The sequence below is a fragment of the Dermacentor albipictus genome, chromosome 1 (assembly GCF_038994185.2).
Source record: "Dermacentor albipictus isolate Rhodes 1998 colony chromosome 1, USDA_Dalb.pri_finalv2, whole genome shotgun sequence".
Lineage (NCBI taxonomy): Eukaryota > Metazoa > Arthropoda > Arachnida > Ixodida > Ixodidae > Dermacentor > Dermacentor albipictus.
The window spans coordinates 8329808-8350945 of NC_091821.1; the positions used below are offsets into that span (position 1 = coordinate 8329808).

The 21138-nt window shown below is 45.8% G+C and overlaps 1 protein-coding gene across 2 annotated transcripts in view; it reads left to right on the forward strand.

Moving 5' to 3' along the window:
• The window catches only part of LOC135897365 (nose resistant to fluoxetine protein 6-like), a 58370-nt gene that overhangs the window by 15854 nt on the left and 21378 nt on the right, over positions 1–21138 (forward strand). For both annotated transcript variants that reach the window (XM_065425974.2, XM_065425973.2), the window contains one exon: positions 13709–13791. In XM_065425974.2, coding sequence (XP_065282046.1) covers positions 13709–13791 — 83 coding nt within the window. The remainder of the gene's footprint in view (positions 1–13708; positions 13792–21138) is intronic.

Below are 21138 nucleotides of genomic sequence, written 5' to 3' on the forward strand. Positions count from 1 at the left end.
AAAGCAGCAGGCATGTATATTCTAGAGAGCTACTCTTAGCCGTCCGTTACTGCTGGGAGCGTCGGCGTAACCGAGCGAACGAGCTCTGCGAAGAATCAAAGTTAATGCGGAGCGCAGCGGGAGATAGCGCAGGTGGAGTGTGCAGCACAAGCATGAGGCGGAATACGGAGGAGGAGCGGAGGAGAGACGGCCTGCGCATGCACAGAGTTGTCGACGGCCTAGGCATCCGCTGCCACATCCGCGATCTCATCGGCGCTTCCGAGGAGGGGGTATGCAGGCTACCGTGAGGCGGGGAGGGCTACACTCCTTCGCGACGTCAGCGGCTGAGGCATGGCTGAGGTCAGTCTGTGGTACCAGCGTGTGTGACGGGGATCACTGCTCCTGCAAGGGACGACGGCGAGCGGCTAGGAGTAAGGCTCGATGTGACGCTCGTCGCTGCTTACACTGGTGGCACGACTTCCCCGCGACCAAGGACCGCTCTCGTCGTTGGTGGAACAGGAGGGTCAGAAGAAAAGCGTAGTGCCGCGTAGGACGGGCTGTGCGGCGACAATGGCTACGATAGGGCGCCATAGCAGCGCACGTCGTCTCTAACAAAACAAAGCGCTGCATGAGTGGAGGTCTGTCTGCAGCGGCTGCTGTGAATCGCGCTCGCGCGTCACCCACGCTCTACCTCTCACGATCTCCCCGATTAGCGAAGTAGACGCGCCACACTTCGCTCCGCTCGGAACATGCCACACGATAGACTGTCCGCGCCAGCCACTATATCGCGAAGTGAAAACACATATGAAGCTGCGCTCAAATTTCTCATTAGGGAGTAACGTAATCGTTGGTGAATTTTTTCTCTAATTTTCATTTTTGAGGTCAACGAAGGATGAAGATAGCGTGTACTGTAAGGGGTAAGGTAGGTGGATTCAACTTGATGGATGAAGTGAGGAGGTGTGAACAGACATGCTTCCAGTTGCATCATTTCAAGTTCCTTTGCAAGAGTGATATCAAATACTGATGCTAATAGTGTAGAGAAAAACGCTCGTGGCTAAGCTACTTCGTATTGACGACAGACCACTGCTAGAATATATTATATCAGAATACTTACTTCACAAGCCGCAGCAGAAGGCTACGAATCTACTGTGCTATTCTTACGGTCCACAAACCTGCACGAGGGACTCTATCACTTACCAGTGTTAAGGGTTATCATATGCTGTTAACGGCAGTCATTTCGAATGTGTGCACTGTTCTTTTGCTCTCTCTAACTTTATGCCCTTGTTTTTTCGCTGTCTCCCTCGACCTACCCCATCATAATCATCGTAATTATCATATCGTAATCATCAGCTTATCTTATGTCCTGTGCAGGATCAAGGCCTCTCCTTGCTATTTCTAGTTATTCCTGTCTTGCGCTAGCCGACTCCAACTTGCACCTGTAAATTTCCTAATTTCATCACCCCACCTAATATTCTGCCGTCCGTGGCTGCGCTGTATATGTCCAGCTCATTCGGCCATCCATCCGCCCGTCCGTCACGTGTACGCCGAAAACTCCTTCGGTGCAATCCGGTGCTCATGCGCGAAAAAAATGAAAGAAAGGCGCGCGATTGGCTGCGCCAGTAGTGACGTAGTTGCTCTCCGTAGCAGCCGAGCGTACGCGCAGCAGTTTCTCTCCAGCTCCGAAATGGGTAGGCCACGAGTCATACGTACTCCTGAGGAGCAGGCTTCTTTCGATCAGCAATGCCGCGAGCAGAACCGGGAAGGAGTTCGTTTACGCCGTGCGGATGCTGCACCCCGGCGCGTATTCCCAGTTGCTAGTACGTACAGCGGGGCATGGCACATGCGGAGACGACGGACATTTGCGAGCATGCGCGAGTAAGAGTGGGTGCGCGAGAGGAAATGTGGGGACTTTTACTCCTTGAATATAGGACTCTGCCTAGGCACTACGGAACAGTTTCTTAGCGTGTTTTGTATGCGTTTGGCCCTAGGCGTGCTAGCAGAAGTGGCGGGGCGCGGTAGTGCTGAACTTAGCCTCGCAAGTTCGCGGCTGGACGCAATTATATTTATTCAATCGCGTTTTACTAATGAAAACAACGTGTCATTATTTCGCATTATTGGCGGCGCCTCCAGGACACCAAAGCGGCCACGGGGAGATCAAAGGTAGAACCCGGACTGGTCCGTGGGTGGGGCTAGCAGAGGTCTGCGCGTGCCACTGGAGTATAAGATCATCAGTCCGCTATCGCAGACAGCCAATTTTTTAAGCGAACAACCCCTAGCACGCTTCAGCCTCCATGGCCCCGACCGACGGGCCGGCCTGTTTCCAGCTTTGGTCACCCCCGCTACCGCTTGAGTGCCGTGGAGATCCTGTGCCGCCTGCTTTATTATAACCTCAGGTGCTCTCCTGAGGCCTCCGTTTGCCGGTTACATGTGCCCTCTGGAGCAGTGCTTGTAAAAAAATGCAACCTATCGTCGCGACTAAAAAAGGCGATCCGCGACTTATACAACATTAGTCAGAACGTTGCCCCTTCAGACACAGCGATCACCAAATGGGGCGTCCGTGCCCACTGCATCACCGCGCGGGCAGCCAGCAGCGGAGCGTAAACAAACTTGACTGCACTCCGCAATGCCGGCATGCCTAGGGGACAAACGCATACAACACGCGTTAAGAAACCTCCTCCCTTGTGCCTAGGCAGACTCACAGATTCAAGGAGCAAATGCCCCCAGATTTTCTCTCTCAAACCCGCTCTTACACGCGCCTGCGCAGAAACGTCGAGCGCCTTGATAAGCGCCACGCCCCGCTGTACCTACTAGCAATTGTAAAAACGCAGCCCGGGCACAATAACAGGCTCCTGTAGCCGAGCGCAAGCAGAAACTGCGTACCCAAGATTGGGCATCCCACCAAGCCATCGTCTAATGAACCGTCGGGATTAACCCAGTGATAAACACCGGGGACGCACGCTTCCGCTTAGCTGTTTAACCAGCTGTACGGAGGTCTTGGGCGGTAATTATTTTCTCTTAATGTCAACTAGAATATCGGCTATCGCTGTTTGCTCTCTGACCACACCATTCTCTTCCTGTGAATTAACGTTACACACAACATTTTTCGTTACGTCGCGCCTTTCATGGTCCTTAACTTGTTTTCGAGCTTCTTTGTGAACCTCTGTGTTTCTGCCCCACATTTTATCATCAGTAGAATGCAATGATTGTACATTTTTCTTTGCAATTACAGTGGCAAGCTCCTAGTCAGTACTTGGTAATGTCTACCATATGAACTAGAACCTACATTTATTCTTCTGTAAATTTTCTTCTCACCATAAGCGTCCTTTGTGAGTGATTGACCTAGGTAAATGCGCTCCTTCACAGACTCTAGAGGCTGACTGGCGATCTATAAGTCTTGTTCCCTTGCCAGGCTATTGAGCATTGTCCTTGACTTCTGCACAATAAACTTCAACTCCTCTTTTACACTTTCTCGATTAAGGTTCTCCATTATTTGTTGTAATTCGTCCGCAGTGTTGCTGAACAGGACAATGTCGTATGAAAACCGAAGGTTGATGAGATGTTCGCCGTTGATCCTCACTCGTAAGCTTTCTCAGTCTAACAGCGTCAATACTTCCATGCACGCAGTGAATAGCATTGGAGAGATTGCGTCTTTCTGCCTGACCCCTTTCTTTATATGTATTTTTCTACTTTTGTTGTGGAGAACCAAGGTAGCTATGGAATCTTTCTAGATAATTGTCAAGATATTTACGGATGCCTCCTGTACTCCTTGAGTACACAATGCCTCCATGACTGCTGGTATTTCTAGTGAACCAAGTGCCTTTTCATAGCCTATCAAAGCCATACGGAAAAATTGATTATACTCCTCAGATTTCTCAATTACCTCATTGATGACATGAATGGGATCAATTCTATAATATCCCTTCCTGAAGCCAGCCTGTTCCCTTGGTTGATTGAAATCAAGTGTTGCCCTGATTCCATTGGAAATTATCTAGTGGAATATTTTACAACATACTGAAAGCAACCTAATCGGCCTATAATTGTTCAATTATTTAACGTCTCCATTCTTCAGAATTGGGGCCCTATTAAGTAACTATTCAAATATGTTTTATTCCAATATCCTGACGTCAAATTTGCGTAGCCACCGACGCAAGCATAAGGCGGTCACCCTCAGCGTTGTCTCAACAGATCAATCAAACGCTTTCCTCGTTCATAGGAGGTCAGTTTTCTTTGCTTGAAAAACAAATAACATTGCCTACACTGAGCGGCTTGTCTTATCTAATTGGCTCACAAAAGGCGAGGAGCACGGTCAAGTGGAGAGGGATTCGATAGGGCCGAGCATCTGCCCTGAAAATCGATAACCGGATGAAGACGGTGGTGCCGGCGTCTGCGATTGGTCCACTTTCCCTTCCTTAGCTTGGGGTGGGTCGTTGACGATCGCGACGGCATGCAACGGAAGCTCAAGAATAACGCTGAAACAGATCCTCAGCAAAGAAGAGTTTGCCGAACGAAATCGTAAACATGCCGAAAGTGCTCGAAAACGTTACACGGCCTCGCAAAAAAGTTTTAATTAACGCAAATAAATCCCTGCTCTCCGGCAGGTTAGAGTAGCCAGTGCCCGAGCGATCGGGGGCAGCCACCTTTTATTCCTTTCGGAACGGGGCAGCCTGTGGCTATTCAGAAGAAAATTCGGTTTTGTTCGGCATATTAATGCATCTTTAACGCGTACACGTCACTTTGACACGGTGAGATTTTGCTGTATTGTGACGTCGCATGACAGGTAGGTGAAGTGGGTACAGGCCGAAAACTTTTGACCAATAGCCGAGCGCTAATGGCGAAAAGACGTCGAACCAGAAATAACTATTTTTCTTTTGTTAATAGAATCATTCATAATCAGTGTGTACGCGTCATATCAGATGGGGACATATCGCGGACTTCGTGACGTCCCGTGAGAGACAGACGAAGTAGGGGTGGTCCAAAAAAGGTTTTGACCAATCGCGGAGGGCTGATTGCAGAATTGGAATAGGTTTACGTTAGAGCGCCCTTAGTGTAATGTTCGCATTGTTCCAGATCTCTGGTGCATTTGAAGTCGAGGCATTGCGTATTAATGGTCGCAAGCTCTTCAAACATAATATCTCCTCCAGCTTTGATTAAATCGACTGTTCCATTTTCTCGTGCCGCGTTTCTCTGGGTCATGTCTTGCAAGGCCCTCCTAACTTCATCGCCAGTTATAGAAAGGAGCATATCCTGTTCATCACTACTTCGAATGAAGATGACGGGGCTGCTCTAGGTACTGTACAGGCCAGTACAGAATTCTTGTGCTGCCTTTACTATATCATCGAAATTACTGATGACAATACCCGGCTTATCTCAAGTGCAAACATCTTGCCTTGTCTTATACCAAGTGTTCTCACTGGTTTCACGCTGCAGCTATATTGACTACTTCCACAATCTTTCCCATGACAATACCTCTCTCATGACTCCTGTAATTAACCAGTGGCGCTCAGTCCCCAGCGGCTGCGCAGCACCTGAACAAGGCCTTTGTCAGACCTGCGACGTGGCAGACCATGCTAAGTATCTTTGGATGCGGGCAAACTGAACCTGACAACGTTAACCAGGTGAACATTCTGGACTGGGGCTAGCTTAGCAGGGCTCTTTGAAGAATTATCGAGCATTACCTGAGATATTCTTGGCCTTAGTGAGGCTTTTACAATGCTGACTAACGGCCACGTCTTCTGCTACAGTGGTCTTCCAGATAAGAGACTTCGGCGTAGGTTTTCTGATCCATAATAAAATAGAGATCAACATTGATGACTTCTACAGCATGAATGAGAGGGTAGCTGTCGTCGTAATAAATCTTAACAGGAGGTATAGAATAGAGGTAGGACAAGCCTACATGTCATGCTCCGGTCATGATGATGAAGAAACAGAACAGTTTATGAAGGTGAAGAATCAGCAATGAGAAAGGTGCAAACTCCACGATTCTAGGAACACTATTTATTTATTTATTTATTTCGTGTACCCTCAGGGCCAGAGGCATTAAAGAGGGGAGTGGTTACATCAAATACAAAACAAAAGTACAGTGCAGCAAAATAGTTAATAGTACAGAAATACATGGTTCTCGGTTATACAATGTTATTTGAGTGTTCCTGGAGTGCTGGTCAATAAAAGTAAATACGGTACAGGCAGTGCAGTAATACAGTGTTCCGGTAATACAAAACAAAAACAGTAATACAATTGGTAGTACAAAAACACGAATGAAATGATCCTGTTTATACAATGCTATCTAATACTGCCGTGAAGTGCTGATGGTCAACAATAGTAGCGGTGGAGGCTGGTAGGCGATTCCACTCGGCAGATGTTCGCGGAAGGAATGAATGAGACATGACATTGGTTTGGCATAATGTAATTCCAACTTTGTTATTGTGATCTAACCTTGATGAAATGTATTGAGGAGGGGAGATTAGTTCGTCGCGAAGTGAAGGATGATGAAATATCTTATGAAAAAGTGAAAGTCTAAGGCCTTTACGGCGAGAGGCTAAAGATGGCAAATCAAGGTTTAATTTCATTACAGAAGTGCTAGCAGTTCGGTTATAATTAGAAAAAACGAAACGAGCAGAGTTATTTTGTACCATTTCTAAAGAGTGAATTAGGTGTTTCTGAAAGGGATCCCAAACTGCTCCGGCGTACTCTAGTTTTGAGCGGACTAGTGACTTGTATAACATTAATTTTAGGGACGACGGTGCCTTAGTAAAATTGCGTTTTAGGTATCCTAGCATGCGGTTAGCATTTTTAATTACGTAAGAAGCGTGCATGGACCACGAGAGGTTTCTAGTAATATGGACACCAAGATATTTGTAGGAGGAAACAGGGTCTAAGGGGTGATTATTAACGCAGTAAGAAGGAAGCTGGTTAGAAGTTCTGGACACGCGCATAAATTTACATTTTTTGATATTTAATTCCATTGACCATGATTGGCGCCAAGTAGAAATAGCGTTAAGGTCGGATTGAAGAGAAGATATATCAGTGTCACATGTTATTTCCCTGAAGATTACGCAATCATCGGCGAATAAGTGAATGTTAGAGGAAACACAAGAGGGTAGATCATTTATGTAAATTAAAAAAAGGAGGGGACCAAGTACCGACCCTTGAGGTACGCCGGACTGTACTCTGCTCGGTTGAGAGTTTGAGTCATTAGCAAAGACAAACTGTGAACGGTTAGAAAGGAAGCACTCAAGCCATGCAAGCAGTCTGGGATCAATGTTAATTCGATGCAGCTTAAACATTAGAAGGTTATGGCACACTCAAACGCTTTCGAAAAGTCTAAAAATATACAGTCGGCAGTTGAAGAGCGGTCAAGAATGACGTTTAGCTTATGCGTAAATAAAACTAGTTGTGTTTCACATGAATATGTCTTGCGGAAGCCATGTTGCGATGGTGAAAAAAATGAGTTAGTTTCAAGAAAGCTAGCAAGATTAGAGGCAAGTATATGTTCTAACATCTTACATGGAATGGAAGTGAGCGAGATAGGGCGGTAGTTATATGGAGAATGCTTGTCACCCGACTTATGGAGTGGGATCACCTTCCCAATCTTCCATTCATCAGGCAAAGAACCCTTATCTAGCGACTGTTGGAAGATCATTCCTAGGAAAATTGAAGAGTAACAGCTAGTGCTTTTCAAAAATTTCGCGTTTATTAAATCGTGTCCTGGAGCCGAAGCTATTTTTAAAGATGAGATAATTGGTACGATGCCTGCTGGTTCAATGATTATGGGAAACATTGCTTGGTAATCGTAGTCGTGCGTGGATGGAAGAGTAATGTGTGTAGTTGATGAAAAGTTGTGCATGAAAACATCATTAAGCGCGGACGCACATTGATTAGTGGGAATAACATTTCCAGAGCTGTCGATTAAGGTTATCATGTCGTCCGCCTTGGGGTTAATGACGCGCCAGAATTTCTTGGTGTCGGTTTTAAGCATTAAAGGCAAGGTATTGCCAAGAAAGTGATCTTTGGCTTGTTTAAGTGCGGCAACATACTCATCTGCCGCCAGTTTGTATTTGGTCCAGCGGTTTGCGCTAGGTGAACGTTTGGCTAATTTGTGCAGGCGTTTCTTTTTATTAGACAGGCGCTTGAGACGGAGGTTGTACCATGGGGCGTTTAGATTACATGCAATGGTGCGCAGTGGGATGTATTTGTTTGTTAGTTCCGCAATTTTTGCAGCAAACATATTTCAGTTAGTCTGAACGGTACGGCTGTCGAAGTTGTTTATAAATACGTCTAGAAAAGCAGATAATTCGGCGTTGATTGCTTCAAAATTTCCTTTCGCATAGTCTCGAAAAGATTTGATTTTTTTACCGGATTTTGGCCGCAAAATATTTATGTCAAACGAAAGTGCTGAATGGTCGCTCAAGCCGGGTAAATAGGTGATGTCGGAAACTAGGTCAGGCCGCGATGTTAATAGAAGGTCAAGTGTGTTCTCAACGGATTCGGTAGTGCGTGTGGGTTGAGTAACAAGTTGTGAAAGTGAGAAGACAGAGCACATGTCTAAGAACTCATTGGCTAATGAAGAAAAAGGGTGTAAAGTTGGAGGTTCAGTATTCCATATTATGTTCGGTAGATTAAAATCGCCAAGCAAAAATAAAGGTAATGTAGGATGACGAGATGTAACAATATTAATGATATCATGCATCTCATTTACGAAGTTAGATGAATAAGTTGGGGGGCGGTAACAAACACCAATGATTATCTTCTGGTGATTTATTTCCATGATGGCCAAAACTGTTTCGAGGTCAGTATTGACGTGAATACACTAAGATGGGATATCTTTAGAAATGGCTAAGAGCACGCCGCCTCCCTGACGCATTGTACGGTCACAACGATACAGTGAAAAATGTTGTGCGGTTTGAAGAATTTCGTTATCTTGAATCTGTGAATGTAGCCACGTTTCGGTAAGCACAAAGATGTCGGCGTTGCAAGTCTCCAAGGCAGATTCTAAGTAAGTGCGCTTATTCATGACGCTTCGAATATTTGTAAAGAAAACAGATACGATGCATGATTCTCGTGATTCTCGTCCACATCCCCTCACGTTTTCCTAACTGGGCACGTGCTGGGAATTTGCATGCCCACCGTTATCTCGTGGTTCATATGGCGCATGCTCGTTGACGGTGTCTGTTGCCGGGTCATAGACGAACTGTTTTTTATTCATTATTAGTTTGGTGTACCTTAACTGGAAAGGGCATGGTTGGGGCTGGCCTTTAGCGTACTCAATTAGTTTTTTACGGACGTGACGGGTGGCGGGCGAAAAATCTTCGGAGGTAGAAATACCCTTTTCTTTCAGCTGTGCGCGCAAAGAAAGTACTTTGTCTTTTATTTTCGTGTTGGTGAATTTAACTACAATTGGGCGACACTTATTAGGCGTGTAGTGACTAATGCGATGAGCACGTTCGATTGCCGTGTCAGGCAGGCTGTCGATTACACCAGTTAGTGCTTCTCTTATGCGTGATTCGGACTGTTCCCACGATTCCCGAGAGTCACGGATGCCATGAAATATGAGGTTGTTGCGTCGCGATCTGTCCTCGAGTTCGTCAACGCGCATTAGTAAAGAGTCAAGCCGAGTTGTTTGGGCTTGAGTCGACGCCTGAATGCCAGTCATTTCATCATGGAGATTGTCTAAAACGTTTGTTTTTTCTTCAAGGTTGTCTAATCTTTTCTGGATACATTCCATTTTGGTCTCGATGTTCTTTTGACCAACCTTAATGGCCTTGACGTCGTTAACCAACTCGGCCTGACCCTTAGCAGATTGTACAGAACGAGCCTGAAGGTCTTTTAACAGCCGGAAAAGAACTTCCGTCTGCTCAGAAGGATTTGATGGCAAATTCTGCAGCTCGAGTAATGCCTCAGTACGCGTAGTAGGACCGGGATTAGTTTCCACGTCACCTGAGCACAATAACAGCAACGCCATAGAAAAACAATCTGCGACAATTTCACAGAGCACTTGTTGGCACGGAAGCAATAGCAAAAATGGATCGTCACTTTTCTTAGCATAAAGCGGAAAGTTTTTACAGACCTGCGAAGTGCAAAGGTGCGTTGTATGAGCCATGGTGCTCCAAATGCTGCTTCCGTGCCAACTAAACGGACTGACGCTCGGACAGCCGCTTAAGTTGCCACTGCGATGTGACGACATGGTTGACGATGATGGTGCGCAGAAGGCTGGGCGCAGTAGTCGTAGTGGGTCGATGTGGAGATAGTTGCCGGTCTGCTGGTAGATTGTGGCCTTGCTTGATAGTAGTAGCGGTTGCGAAGGGTCATACTCCGAATACGCTTTGCACGGACACAGCAGCAGCAAGAACGTGAAGATCGCCTGCGAGGAGAGATGAGATGGTAGAATTTGGGGAAAAAATTTAATTATGGAATTTCACGTGATAAAAACCAATATCTGATTATTAGGCACAACGTAGTGGTGGACTCGGGATTAATTTTTGTCACCTGGGCTTCCTTAACGTGCACTTAAGTCTAAGTACACGGGCGTTCACGTGCGATGGGGGCTATTCGCCCCCATCGAAATGCGGCCGCCGTGGCCGGGATTTGATGCCGCGACCTCGTGCGTAGCCGCGAACACCGGAGCCACTAAGCAAGCACGGCGGGTAGAATTCGGGAAACGGGCTCCGAATAAAGAATACCTATTCAGGAAGCGCAGTAACAGGAAATGGCCCTTGAAGAGCCCTCATGGAGAAACAAGGAAATAGGTAACCATATGGAAATGCACATATATACAAAAAGAGAGCGAGACATCAGACGTAATTAACATTGCGATATTGTACGTAATGAGACACAAATTCCTAACTTGCCGAACCTTTCTCAGAACTGCTGCAATTTTCTTTTCACTTCAATGACCACCTTCTTTTCAAAGATTGAAACAAATCATGGTCTATGCGCAGTCCCGAATTCAGAAAACGCGCTTACCTCCAACACTTAATTTATCACGTGTAACTGCCGCCTTTGTTCGACACGTTCGTTCGGAGTACCTGGAGCAGAACACGTCTTGCGCTAGCTCTATAGCTGTTGTTTCGTCGTATAAGATGTGGATCCTATGGCACTGCTGGCCTCTTGATGCTGTCGAAGGGTAAGGACTACCATAAGATAGAACCTTGGTCTGTATGTTGCAGCATATCTCAGACTCTGGGAGACTAGCATTTAGACGGAGCACTAGGAAACGAAGGACACCCAATCTGTTTTGTCATTTTCCTTGTGCATATTCTATGCGCTGGTCTTCCAGAACCCGAACAACGATGACTGCAGTTCTAATTATCGAGATTTTAGAAGCGCGCAGTTGCTTACTTGTGGCTTACTTGCTTTCTTGTGATCTCCAGAAGTTGATGCATTCCAGATGGCATTTAGAAGCAATGCCTGTTCTGTTTTTATTTTTGTGCGTTGTGCTTGCGGTGTGTACTACAAGTACTGCAAGCCTGCGTGTGCCTGTATGAGCGCGCGAGCGCATACGTGTGTTGCGTGCGTTCTCTTCAATAAGTGAATAATTAAATCACTGCACAAGCACTCCGTACTAATGGCTAACCAACGAAGTTGAAACGTGCGGCCGTGGTGTTTATCACTGGGTTAATCCCAACGCTTCATTAAGTGACGGCTTGGTAGGCTGCCTGATCTTCGGAACGCAGCTGCTGCTTGCGCTCGGCTGCACGAGCCTGTTCTTGTACCCGGGCTGCAGCATCGGCACGGCGTAGACGAGCTCCTTCCCGGTTCTGCTCGCGGCGTTGCTGATCGAAAGCGGTGCTCCTCAGGAGTACGTATGCGCGCGTGCTCGGCTGCGACAAAGAGCAACGATGTCACTACTGGCGCAGCCAATCACGCGCCTCTGTTTCGCTTTTTCATTTCTCGCGCATGCGCATGGGGTTGCGCCAGGTGAGTTTTCGGCGTACAGGCGACAGACGGGCGGAGAGACCGGCGAATCAGTTAGCCCTATGCAGCCTCGTCGTAAAAGGAAGCCGACAGAAGGCTTTTCCAGGTGCCGCCCAGCTGCAGTGATCACATGCATGTTCGCGCATGCGCGCACAGGCAAGCTGTGTATAGCTGCTACAAACGGCACGCGGTAGTGCAGGCAATCACGTTAATCAAATTATGGAATTTAACATACCAAAGCAACACTGAAGCTGTGAGAGACGCTGAATTGGGGATCTCCGGAGTCATTTTGACCAACTGGGATCGTTTACCGCGCACCTACACACACACACACACACACACACACACACACACACACACACACACACACACACACACACACACACATATATATATATATATATATATATATATATATATATATATATATATATATATATATATATATATATATATATATATATATATATATATATATATATATATATATATATATCAGTGTTTTTGCATTCCGCCCCTGCGGAACGCAGCCGCGCGATCATGACTGGAACAGTCGCTGAGGCACTGCGGCGAGTCTAGAGGCAAGCATTGACTGCGCGCGCCAAAAGCGTCATCGCATTTCTATTGAGCAAACTATTGAGATAAAAGCGTTTCGGCGCTCGAGCTACGGCTGTGTGCCCAGGAATTAAAATATACAGCAGTGCCAGCTCGCCTACCTTGCACTGCATTTGGCGTCCAGCGATAACAGGCGCCAGTATTCCACTGTGCTTTCTGCCTCCGCTTACCTCCTTTTTTCTTCGTGTCTTTAAAGGTACTCTCGTCCCTTTCTTTCTTCTCTAGCTGTTGGCGCCAAATATCCGCGCCGTGGGGCGCTCGAGTCAAGGAACCAACTATTGAAGCGGCCTTTGCGCTACCAAAATAATAAGTGGCCGGATGGCACGCTTTTAGTGTTGTTGCCGTTTGAAGTGGTACATAAGTGCAGCGCGTCTTTTGACTGGGACTGCAACGAATAAAGTTAGGATCTGTCGATTTCTAAGTGTGAAAAATAATTTTGTCAAAGACTTGCGCCATCATTGTTTTACTAGCACAAATAAATACAATAGCAGTGCGCTGTTGGAGCTGCGCAGTAGCGGCATATTGGCTTATGGTGGTGCTTGCGGGCAATTAGCCAATTTAAGTAGAAAGCACTAATGAATGTATTGTGCCCCCGCAGTTACAAGTCTACTACTACATTAGCGACCACTGCTTGAGTAGAATTAAAGTTGGCTTAAGTGGCTTCAAGGCCAAAACAGAAGTGTACTGATGTTCCTGATGGTTTGCGGTGAGCGCGCGCACACACACAGCGCCCCGCGGGCAACAGCAGAAATGCGCTCATATCTCTGCACAAACTAATTCGTCATCAACGAACAGAAAACTCACTATATGGCTCGCTACATGCCATGTTGGGCTGGGGCTGCAGCAGGTAGCGCAGCTCTGTGTTTTCGCGCCATCGTTGATTTGCCTCACAAAGCAAGTGGCTCGCTGGGACACAAGTTGGAATGGTTTATCAGGCGAGTCAGCGCTACTGTTTATCTTACTTCGCGTTAGAGCCTCTGCTGGGAGATAAAACCCATTCAGGTTTCCGTAGTGAGAGGCGGGCCAACGCCCAAGAGCTTCCCCATTGTTACGACATGAACGGTGGCCCTCATACTTTTGCGAGCAGCTCTACGTCAGAATTAACTGATACGCCTACTGAGCTTAATTAAGCTCATAATGTTTGCAACATTGTATAGTCAAGGATTCCGTTATTGGTAAGCCGCATATCTGCTTTTTTTTTCAGCCGATTATACCTCACTTTTGGTACCTGTCCCTGGATTTTCAATTCTTCGTTGTCAGCCTAATCATCCTTCTGGTATTTAAGAGGTGAGTACGTGGTAATAATAATCTGTTCTTATTAATCATTTGAAAGAGCGCCCGTTAATAGAAAATAGTTCACAGTCAAGCCGGTCTTCACAAAGTCGTTTTATTTACCCGAGTGAAAATTTCGGCAAAACCCATTTTCCGCTGAATGTCAACGATATAATGAGATTGGCACTGAAGCGTCATGGCGGTATTTCCACCACCGAAACGCGTCATAAACGAGCCGTATATGTAGCTGGGATCCTCATCCCTCTGAACATGCCGCGTCATATAGCAGCGCCGGCTCTAAGCCCGCGTTTGGCACCTGTCTGATTTTGACATGATTGTATGAATATTTATGACGTGGGTTTGACTCCGTCCAGCACCAGGTAAATAATAAATGATGCTTTTTGTCATTAAGAGTGGCACATACTGTCGTGCCCCTCGGTTTTATGAAGTTGTTGCCATTGTGCTGAGCTTCAAAGACCCGCTGACAACCTTGACATCGTCATGTCAGGCCCGCACGCCCAACTATGTGTACGAACTTTCAAAGTTCCATGAAACTGCTGACCCCTTTCCGTGGGTCGAGCTCAGGAATCCGGTGGTACGCCGCACCAAGATTGCTGCCGCGACGAAAGCGAAATGCGACGCGGTTGATGTGAGCACCCGCCCCGCCTCGTTCCTGCCGACGATGGGTCGCCTAAGGGACTTAAGGCAGAACCTGTCCATTGTTAGGAAAGAGAGCTGCCACCAGCCACCCCGTCGGTCTGGTGTGCCCTGGCTGCTACTTCTGTATTATAGCCTGCTACACCTTTACATAGAGTGTAAAGCTTTTCGTTACCTCTCCGTCTGCTCAAAGAGTCCATCTCTCGTCCTCGACCCCGAGGTCACGATAGTGGGTGGCAGCTAAGGGATTGGCGAACCAGTATCTCAACAGCGGATGGGATAGAATAGGCCCGAAGACACCTGCCATACCGCTCGATGGCCGCTACGAGACCGACCGGCGTCAACCACTTTGGCTGGGTGGGTGCCTGATGTTTGCTTTTCATGTCGCTAGACCACTGTAGCACAGGTAGATGTTAGGAGAGTGTTTTGTTCTTTTGGTGGACAATAATTTACAATCTCGCCATCTATAAACAGTTTATTATAGTTTAAAGTAAGGGTAAATTCATATGGCAAGCAACCCGAGAAACGAAATCGCGATGGAAGAATTCCAAGATCAGGACCTCATTCAATTTCGCGAGGAGTTGGGCATTTCTGCCGGCTCCGCAAAAGCAAGGAAAGGAATTCTCGACGTGATGCAGGTAGAGGACGTGAGAGTCGAAGACGCTCACGAGGCTTGGAAAACGACTCTTGAGCGAAAGCTGGAGGAGCTGGAGAGACGTGAGAGACACGAGCGAGCGAGAGGCAGAGCGAATACACGCTCTTAGGATAAATTTGGATAAATTTGGAAATACAAGCGCTTCAATGGCAGCAAGCCCGAGGCTATCTTTCCATCTTCAGGAAAGGCGAAGGCATTGTTAGATTTCTCCCTGATTTTGAACTACTGTGTGAAGAAGCGCCAGTCGGCACAGTGTCAGCCGGGGCTTCTGGCCCAAGAAGTTCGTCCCGTTGCTCCGATCTAAAGCAGCGAGTGTTTTGGAACGCCTGCTTGATGAGGAGAATAGAGACTACTATGAGGAAAATAAGGCTTCATTGAGGCATTTTGATGCCTCAAGTCCGGCCGACTGCAAAGGCCAAGGTGACAGCGACAATCCCGCGCTTGTGGAGGACAGGCCGCCTATTGAGATGACTATTAGCTTAGGATGCGTAGGAATCGCTGTGGTGCAATTGGTGCATACGCAGTGTGACAGACCAGAACACAGTGTTGTTTTGCCGTCTGGGGAGACCAATTTGAAAACAGTGGCCGACATGGCCCTTTCGATTTCGAATAAAATTCAGCAAGTTAAGGAAAGATCTCAGGGCGAGCCGGCTATAGTAGATGGCGTCAAATGCAGTCATGTTCTGCCAGAAGGAACGAGATGTAGCGGTGACCACGCACATAGCTTCGTTGAGGCACCCGGAGCAATATCGTTGCGACGAGAAGGCAGCGTACCTGCGAGCACGAGTGCCGGGACCGCAAGATTTGCGTGCCGCGCCGAGGGCAAACGACGAAGGCGTAAGCCGAGGAAGTTGGACTCCGGCGGGTATACGAACTAGGTCAAGCGCGCCAACCGCCAGGATGTTAGGAAAAATAGAGTAGGGTAAATCCGAAGCTTAGGCAATTGTTGAAATCTAGAATAGGCCTGACACGCGTCAGGGTAGAAAGGATTTCACAAAAATCCAGACGACGCGAATTCCGCTTTTTCTCAGCCGTATCAAGGCATTGTAACTGGAGGAACATAGCGAAGTGCCGGGTGCGCTCAAAAACCTTCAACAATGGCAGATGCCTTCCTGGGCGAAAGAAAGGTGACTGCTTAGCGTAGAAATAGATGGTGTGCACGCGGGTCCATGAATGTGCGCTCTCAGGTTGTGTGGAGGCAGCGGGTCGAAAGTCACAGGTGCTATGGGTACCTCAGGTAGATCAGCTTTGTTCTGATGTTGCGATTGGACAACACCTAGATCCTAAATGGATGACCCGCTCGAGAGCGTCCGAAAAGGTGTGATTACGAATATCGAGTGATTGAGAACATGGTACTTTGAGAACAGATTCTGCTATTTGTCATTTAGTATCCATTTTTTTAGTCTTCAAGCGTTTAGATGTCAAGAAGAGCACATTGGTTTAAGCTATTTGTCTTTTCTGTTCGCGAGAGAGAGACAATTTTTAGTTTGTTGTTCTTTTTCTATTGAAACCTGATTGCTGAACGCTCGAGTAGAGAAAACGTCCCTGTTTTCGCTTGTTTGTTGCATTCACGTATACGCAGTCTAGGAAGAGCCGAAATGATTACTTTTGATTGTCACTTGATTTATGCATTGTACGCGTTAGTTGTAAGTCTCAGTGAAGGACTTTGATTCAATATTCTTTTTATGTCGTTCGCGTCAGTTTGAGTATTGGGTAGAACCGTTTCTAGGCTTTAAAAATGTGTTACTCGTTTTGTCGAGGGTTTTAGGCGGCACTAAGCGGAGGGTTATTTCAGTGGGTGGTTACAGTTGCCGGATATCGTTCCGTACTTTTGCGAAGTCGCCCCCGAGCGCGCAGATTAGCAGCGCTCAGCCATTGCGTGATGACTTTCGTGGGCAAAATTATGTCATCTTTAAGGACTAAGGATTTAAGCCTTAATGCCCTAATGCCCTAATGATTTATGCTTTAATCCTTTAAGGATTAAGGCAACCTTGATATTTACCAACCTGCCCACACTACAGTCGAGAATCGCTTGCGAGGCAATTCTGATTTGACTAACACCGCCACATGATGACAAAAAAGAAAGGTCTGTATCTCGAATTTCCTCTCAGATATGTGTCTGTTGTTGTTCGGAAACCTCCTTATTTTCTTTCGTTTAACGTAGCCAGATTTAAGAATGTGCTCTCTTCAGCGATTTTGGCCTGGCGTTTTGAAAAGCATTCGGAGGGCGCTTGCTTTGGCCGAAATGGTTTGTCTTTGTTAATTCTCGGCCGTTTCAGTGGGCCTGCTCAGGGCCGAGCAGCAGGAAAGACCACCGACGGGGAAAAGAAAAGGAAAGACGTATCCCTCCAATTAATCATCGACGCCGCTCAAACAGCGCAACCAATCTTCCGAGTTGCGTTGGACAGCTCAATTCTTGATGCATTGTCTAGCGGCGGGGGTGCTGTTGTGCCATATTGCGTGCCTATCATCGAAGCAAATTGCAAAGAATGCAAGTCGCATGTAAATACAATAAAGCTTCCCACTATATGAATACCGCAGTTTCTGAGTATGGCTTACGTTGCGGTCTAACAGGGCTGTATGAATCAGAAGGGTATTGGGTCACAAAGAAACCCCCCCCCCCCCCCACCGCCAAATAGTGCTTCCATTCATTTCTCAATATTGTTGATGGAAAAATAGCTACTAAAAACGGAGACCTCTCAATATTCTACATCATTCTCTCATTTCTCAATATTCTGCCAGCAAGTGAACCTTGAAATTCCTCTCACCTCTGTTGTTCCCATAAATTAAGCCATATATACACTAATAGTCGGGATGTGCTTAATGTACCTTGGTCATAAACGCTTGAGCGTACATTGGACTTCACGATTCTATTTCACATAATCGCTGCCTCTCTACACCCAAAAATGTAATTGTATTGCTTCAATTTCACTAAATCTAAGGGCAATTTTTGCCCTTGACTACCCTCTAGCAAAGTTATAAAAACGTTTACGAGAATAAAATTAACGTGTGTGGTGAACGCGTAGCACTTTCAAACATTCCACCGTGATTAAGGCTTACGTTGGGGAAAGTTGAAATATCATGCTTGTAGTTATGAAACAGCGCTGGAAAGTTGAAACATCAAAATGGACGAAAACAGTACAGCCGAAGCGCATCGTCTGTGCTGTTTTCGTCCCGTTGTATGTTTCATCTTTCAAGCGCTGCTTTATAAGTACTTCCACAGTGTTTGTGTTTCCTTCTTAGGGGACTAAATATTAACCTGAGGTTCATTGCTTGCATTTAAGCGCCTGTGTTCTAGAATCAGTTCATAGTTATGGATGGCGATAAGTCGCAATATATATATATATATATATATATATATATATATATATATATATATATATATTTAAACTTATGTAGAGTTTTATGGCGTAAAAGTAACTGAGGTTATGATGGGCGCACCACAAATATATATGCATATATACACAGGGTGTCGCAAGTATCATGCACCGAAATTTGTAAATGTGCAAATGCCATATGGCTGGACAGAATAACGGTAATTTTGTTTGCTGTCCCTTGGACATACTCAGTTCATTTTTATTTTTTTGGCATTTTGACTAATTGCATAATTAGTCTTAATTAATTATTCAAAATCACAAATATTATTATTAGATGAAAAGTGTCCATGAGAAAATTGTAGAGCAACATGAAAAACAAACTCCCGATACAGCTTTCTGTTGTTCAATACGTGCTATATAAAAATGTTCTTCCTAGTGTGAAAGAAGCCCACGAATACACGCAACATTGCCGCGTGACTGACCACTCGAGGCACCTGCATATTTTTCAATCTTGGTGCATGATAGTTTTGACCAGTTGGGACAAATTTTATATGCAGACCCGACGCACATGTTGAAATCTATGTGAAGCGAAGCTTTAGTAAAATGGTTTATTAAATTGTTTGCAAGCAGTGGCGACGAGTAAAATTTTGTTCATGCTACATTGGGTGTTAATTCTCACGCAATGTTTTTCTTCATACACCACAAAGTTGACAACTTCATTGTCACGCAATTTTCATGTTTATGCACTGAATCGCTCGCAAGCTATGCCGAAATTTAAACTCCACATCCGGCGGGTGCACAAAGTGAGACGCAAGATGAAAGGCGAACTACGATGCTTGTCGAGGGAACGATGGCGATGACAGGTGTATGCATAGAAAAGTACATGACGTATCAAGCAACATTATGGGTTCTGCGCCCTTTGTGTCCCAGTGGGACACACCGATTCTCGAGGACTGGCCAAAAACGGGCGCATACTCAGTGGGCTAAATCAAGCGAAATAATGTGAATCGAAAAATTTGTTAAATCTAAATATTCATTTCATTAACAGATCAATGTACCTGTGAGCCGCTATTTAACGTTCAAATTTCATGTTGAAGTTTTTGTTTTTTGTAATTCAAAACAGAGGTGCGCTTAGTGGGTAAATATACAAGGATTACATAAGCCCCTTCACTGGTAGTTTCATTCGGCGCCCACATAACTTTTGTATATATATATATATATATATATATATATATATATATATATATATATATATATATATATATATATATATATATATATATAAATAGAAAGATAAATCCACCAAAGTGCTGACTGATCCAGCAGCCAGCTGCCACGCCAAAGCCGGGAGGATAAGCAAAAAAATTGACTCACCATCCTAGCCCTGCGAAAGGGAATGTCAAGCAAAGCTTTTGAAAAACCACCATTGCAATTACTGGCGCAGGTGTGCAATGTTTTATTAATTTAGCGTAACGCAAGTAAAGGTAATCAGAGTAACGGCAGTAATGTGAGTAATGGTAATTTTGACAGCACGCCGCCATTGTTCATATCGCCGTTCCTTTTTCCCTTGCCGCTCCTCGTATTCGCGCTGCTTCTCGGGTGTCCTAACTATGCATTGCCTACTCATAGCGGGGCTGCAACAACAATTAAATAATTTGCTAGGCTGGTTCTTTTACATGCGAAAGGCTAGTAACGTCACTCCCCACGTCACAAGCTGCCGTCTCCGCGGCAACTTGCGCAAAAGTAATCTTTGCCGCAAAACGTATGCGGGAAGCACTACGTGCTACGCATTGTTATCGGAAGTGCCTTATAATCAATTACGTGATTCGGATGCTTCTTTTGTGCTCTTTCTTTATTCAAACAAACGCTGTTCCGCATGTTGTATGCGTTTTTCCAAAGAATGTACACACTTTTCGCCTCACTTTGGTGAGTCCTTGAAGCCTGTTTCACCTATGCCGCGGATCGGCCCGCTATTGGACTACCTCCGGGATCAGCGCACATTTTCGCCCGCCGACATCGATACGAGAAGTGACGAGCAACGAGATGCTAACAACTTGGTTGTTAAAACGCTTCGCTATAAAAGACATTGCTAGCGAGTTGTGGCCGGTAAATGACAAACAATTTCTACGATCCTACTAACCAAATTCCTTCCCAGCACCGGCATTCACAAGAAAGTTCCTTAGCGTAAGTGTACCACCTGCGACTTACCATCAGCGCTGAGGTCGTCTATCAGGAGCGATGCTATTATGAGTGTCGAAAGAACTAAATCAGGCCAATAAGAAAATTCTTTATGCAGTAGATAATTGGAGATTTCTTGCCCGATTGCTTGATAACCATATTTTGAGGCTGACATGGTAAGCAAGCGTCAACGCGCACGTGCACGAACAGACGCGCGAGCAGAGAGGGAGAGAGAAAACGGACAGAGGACAACGCGATACGCTCGACTGTTCATACTGTAACGTAGTTATAAAATATGTGTGATCGGTATGAGCATGCATAGCATTTTTGATCAAAAGAGGCAAAAAGAAAAGTTGGGTTATGTTTTGGTGATACACGCCTCGAGGAACCACATCTTCGCGCACAAATAAACAGAAGGGTCAGTGATACTCCCGCGTCCCTCTCCCTTTTACATGTTAAATTAAAATCAAATTCTCTGGTTTTACCTGCCACAACCACGACTTGATTATGAGGCACGCCACAGTAGGGGGACTTCAGATTAATTTCGACTGCTTT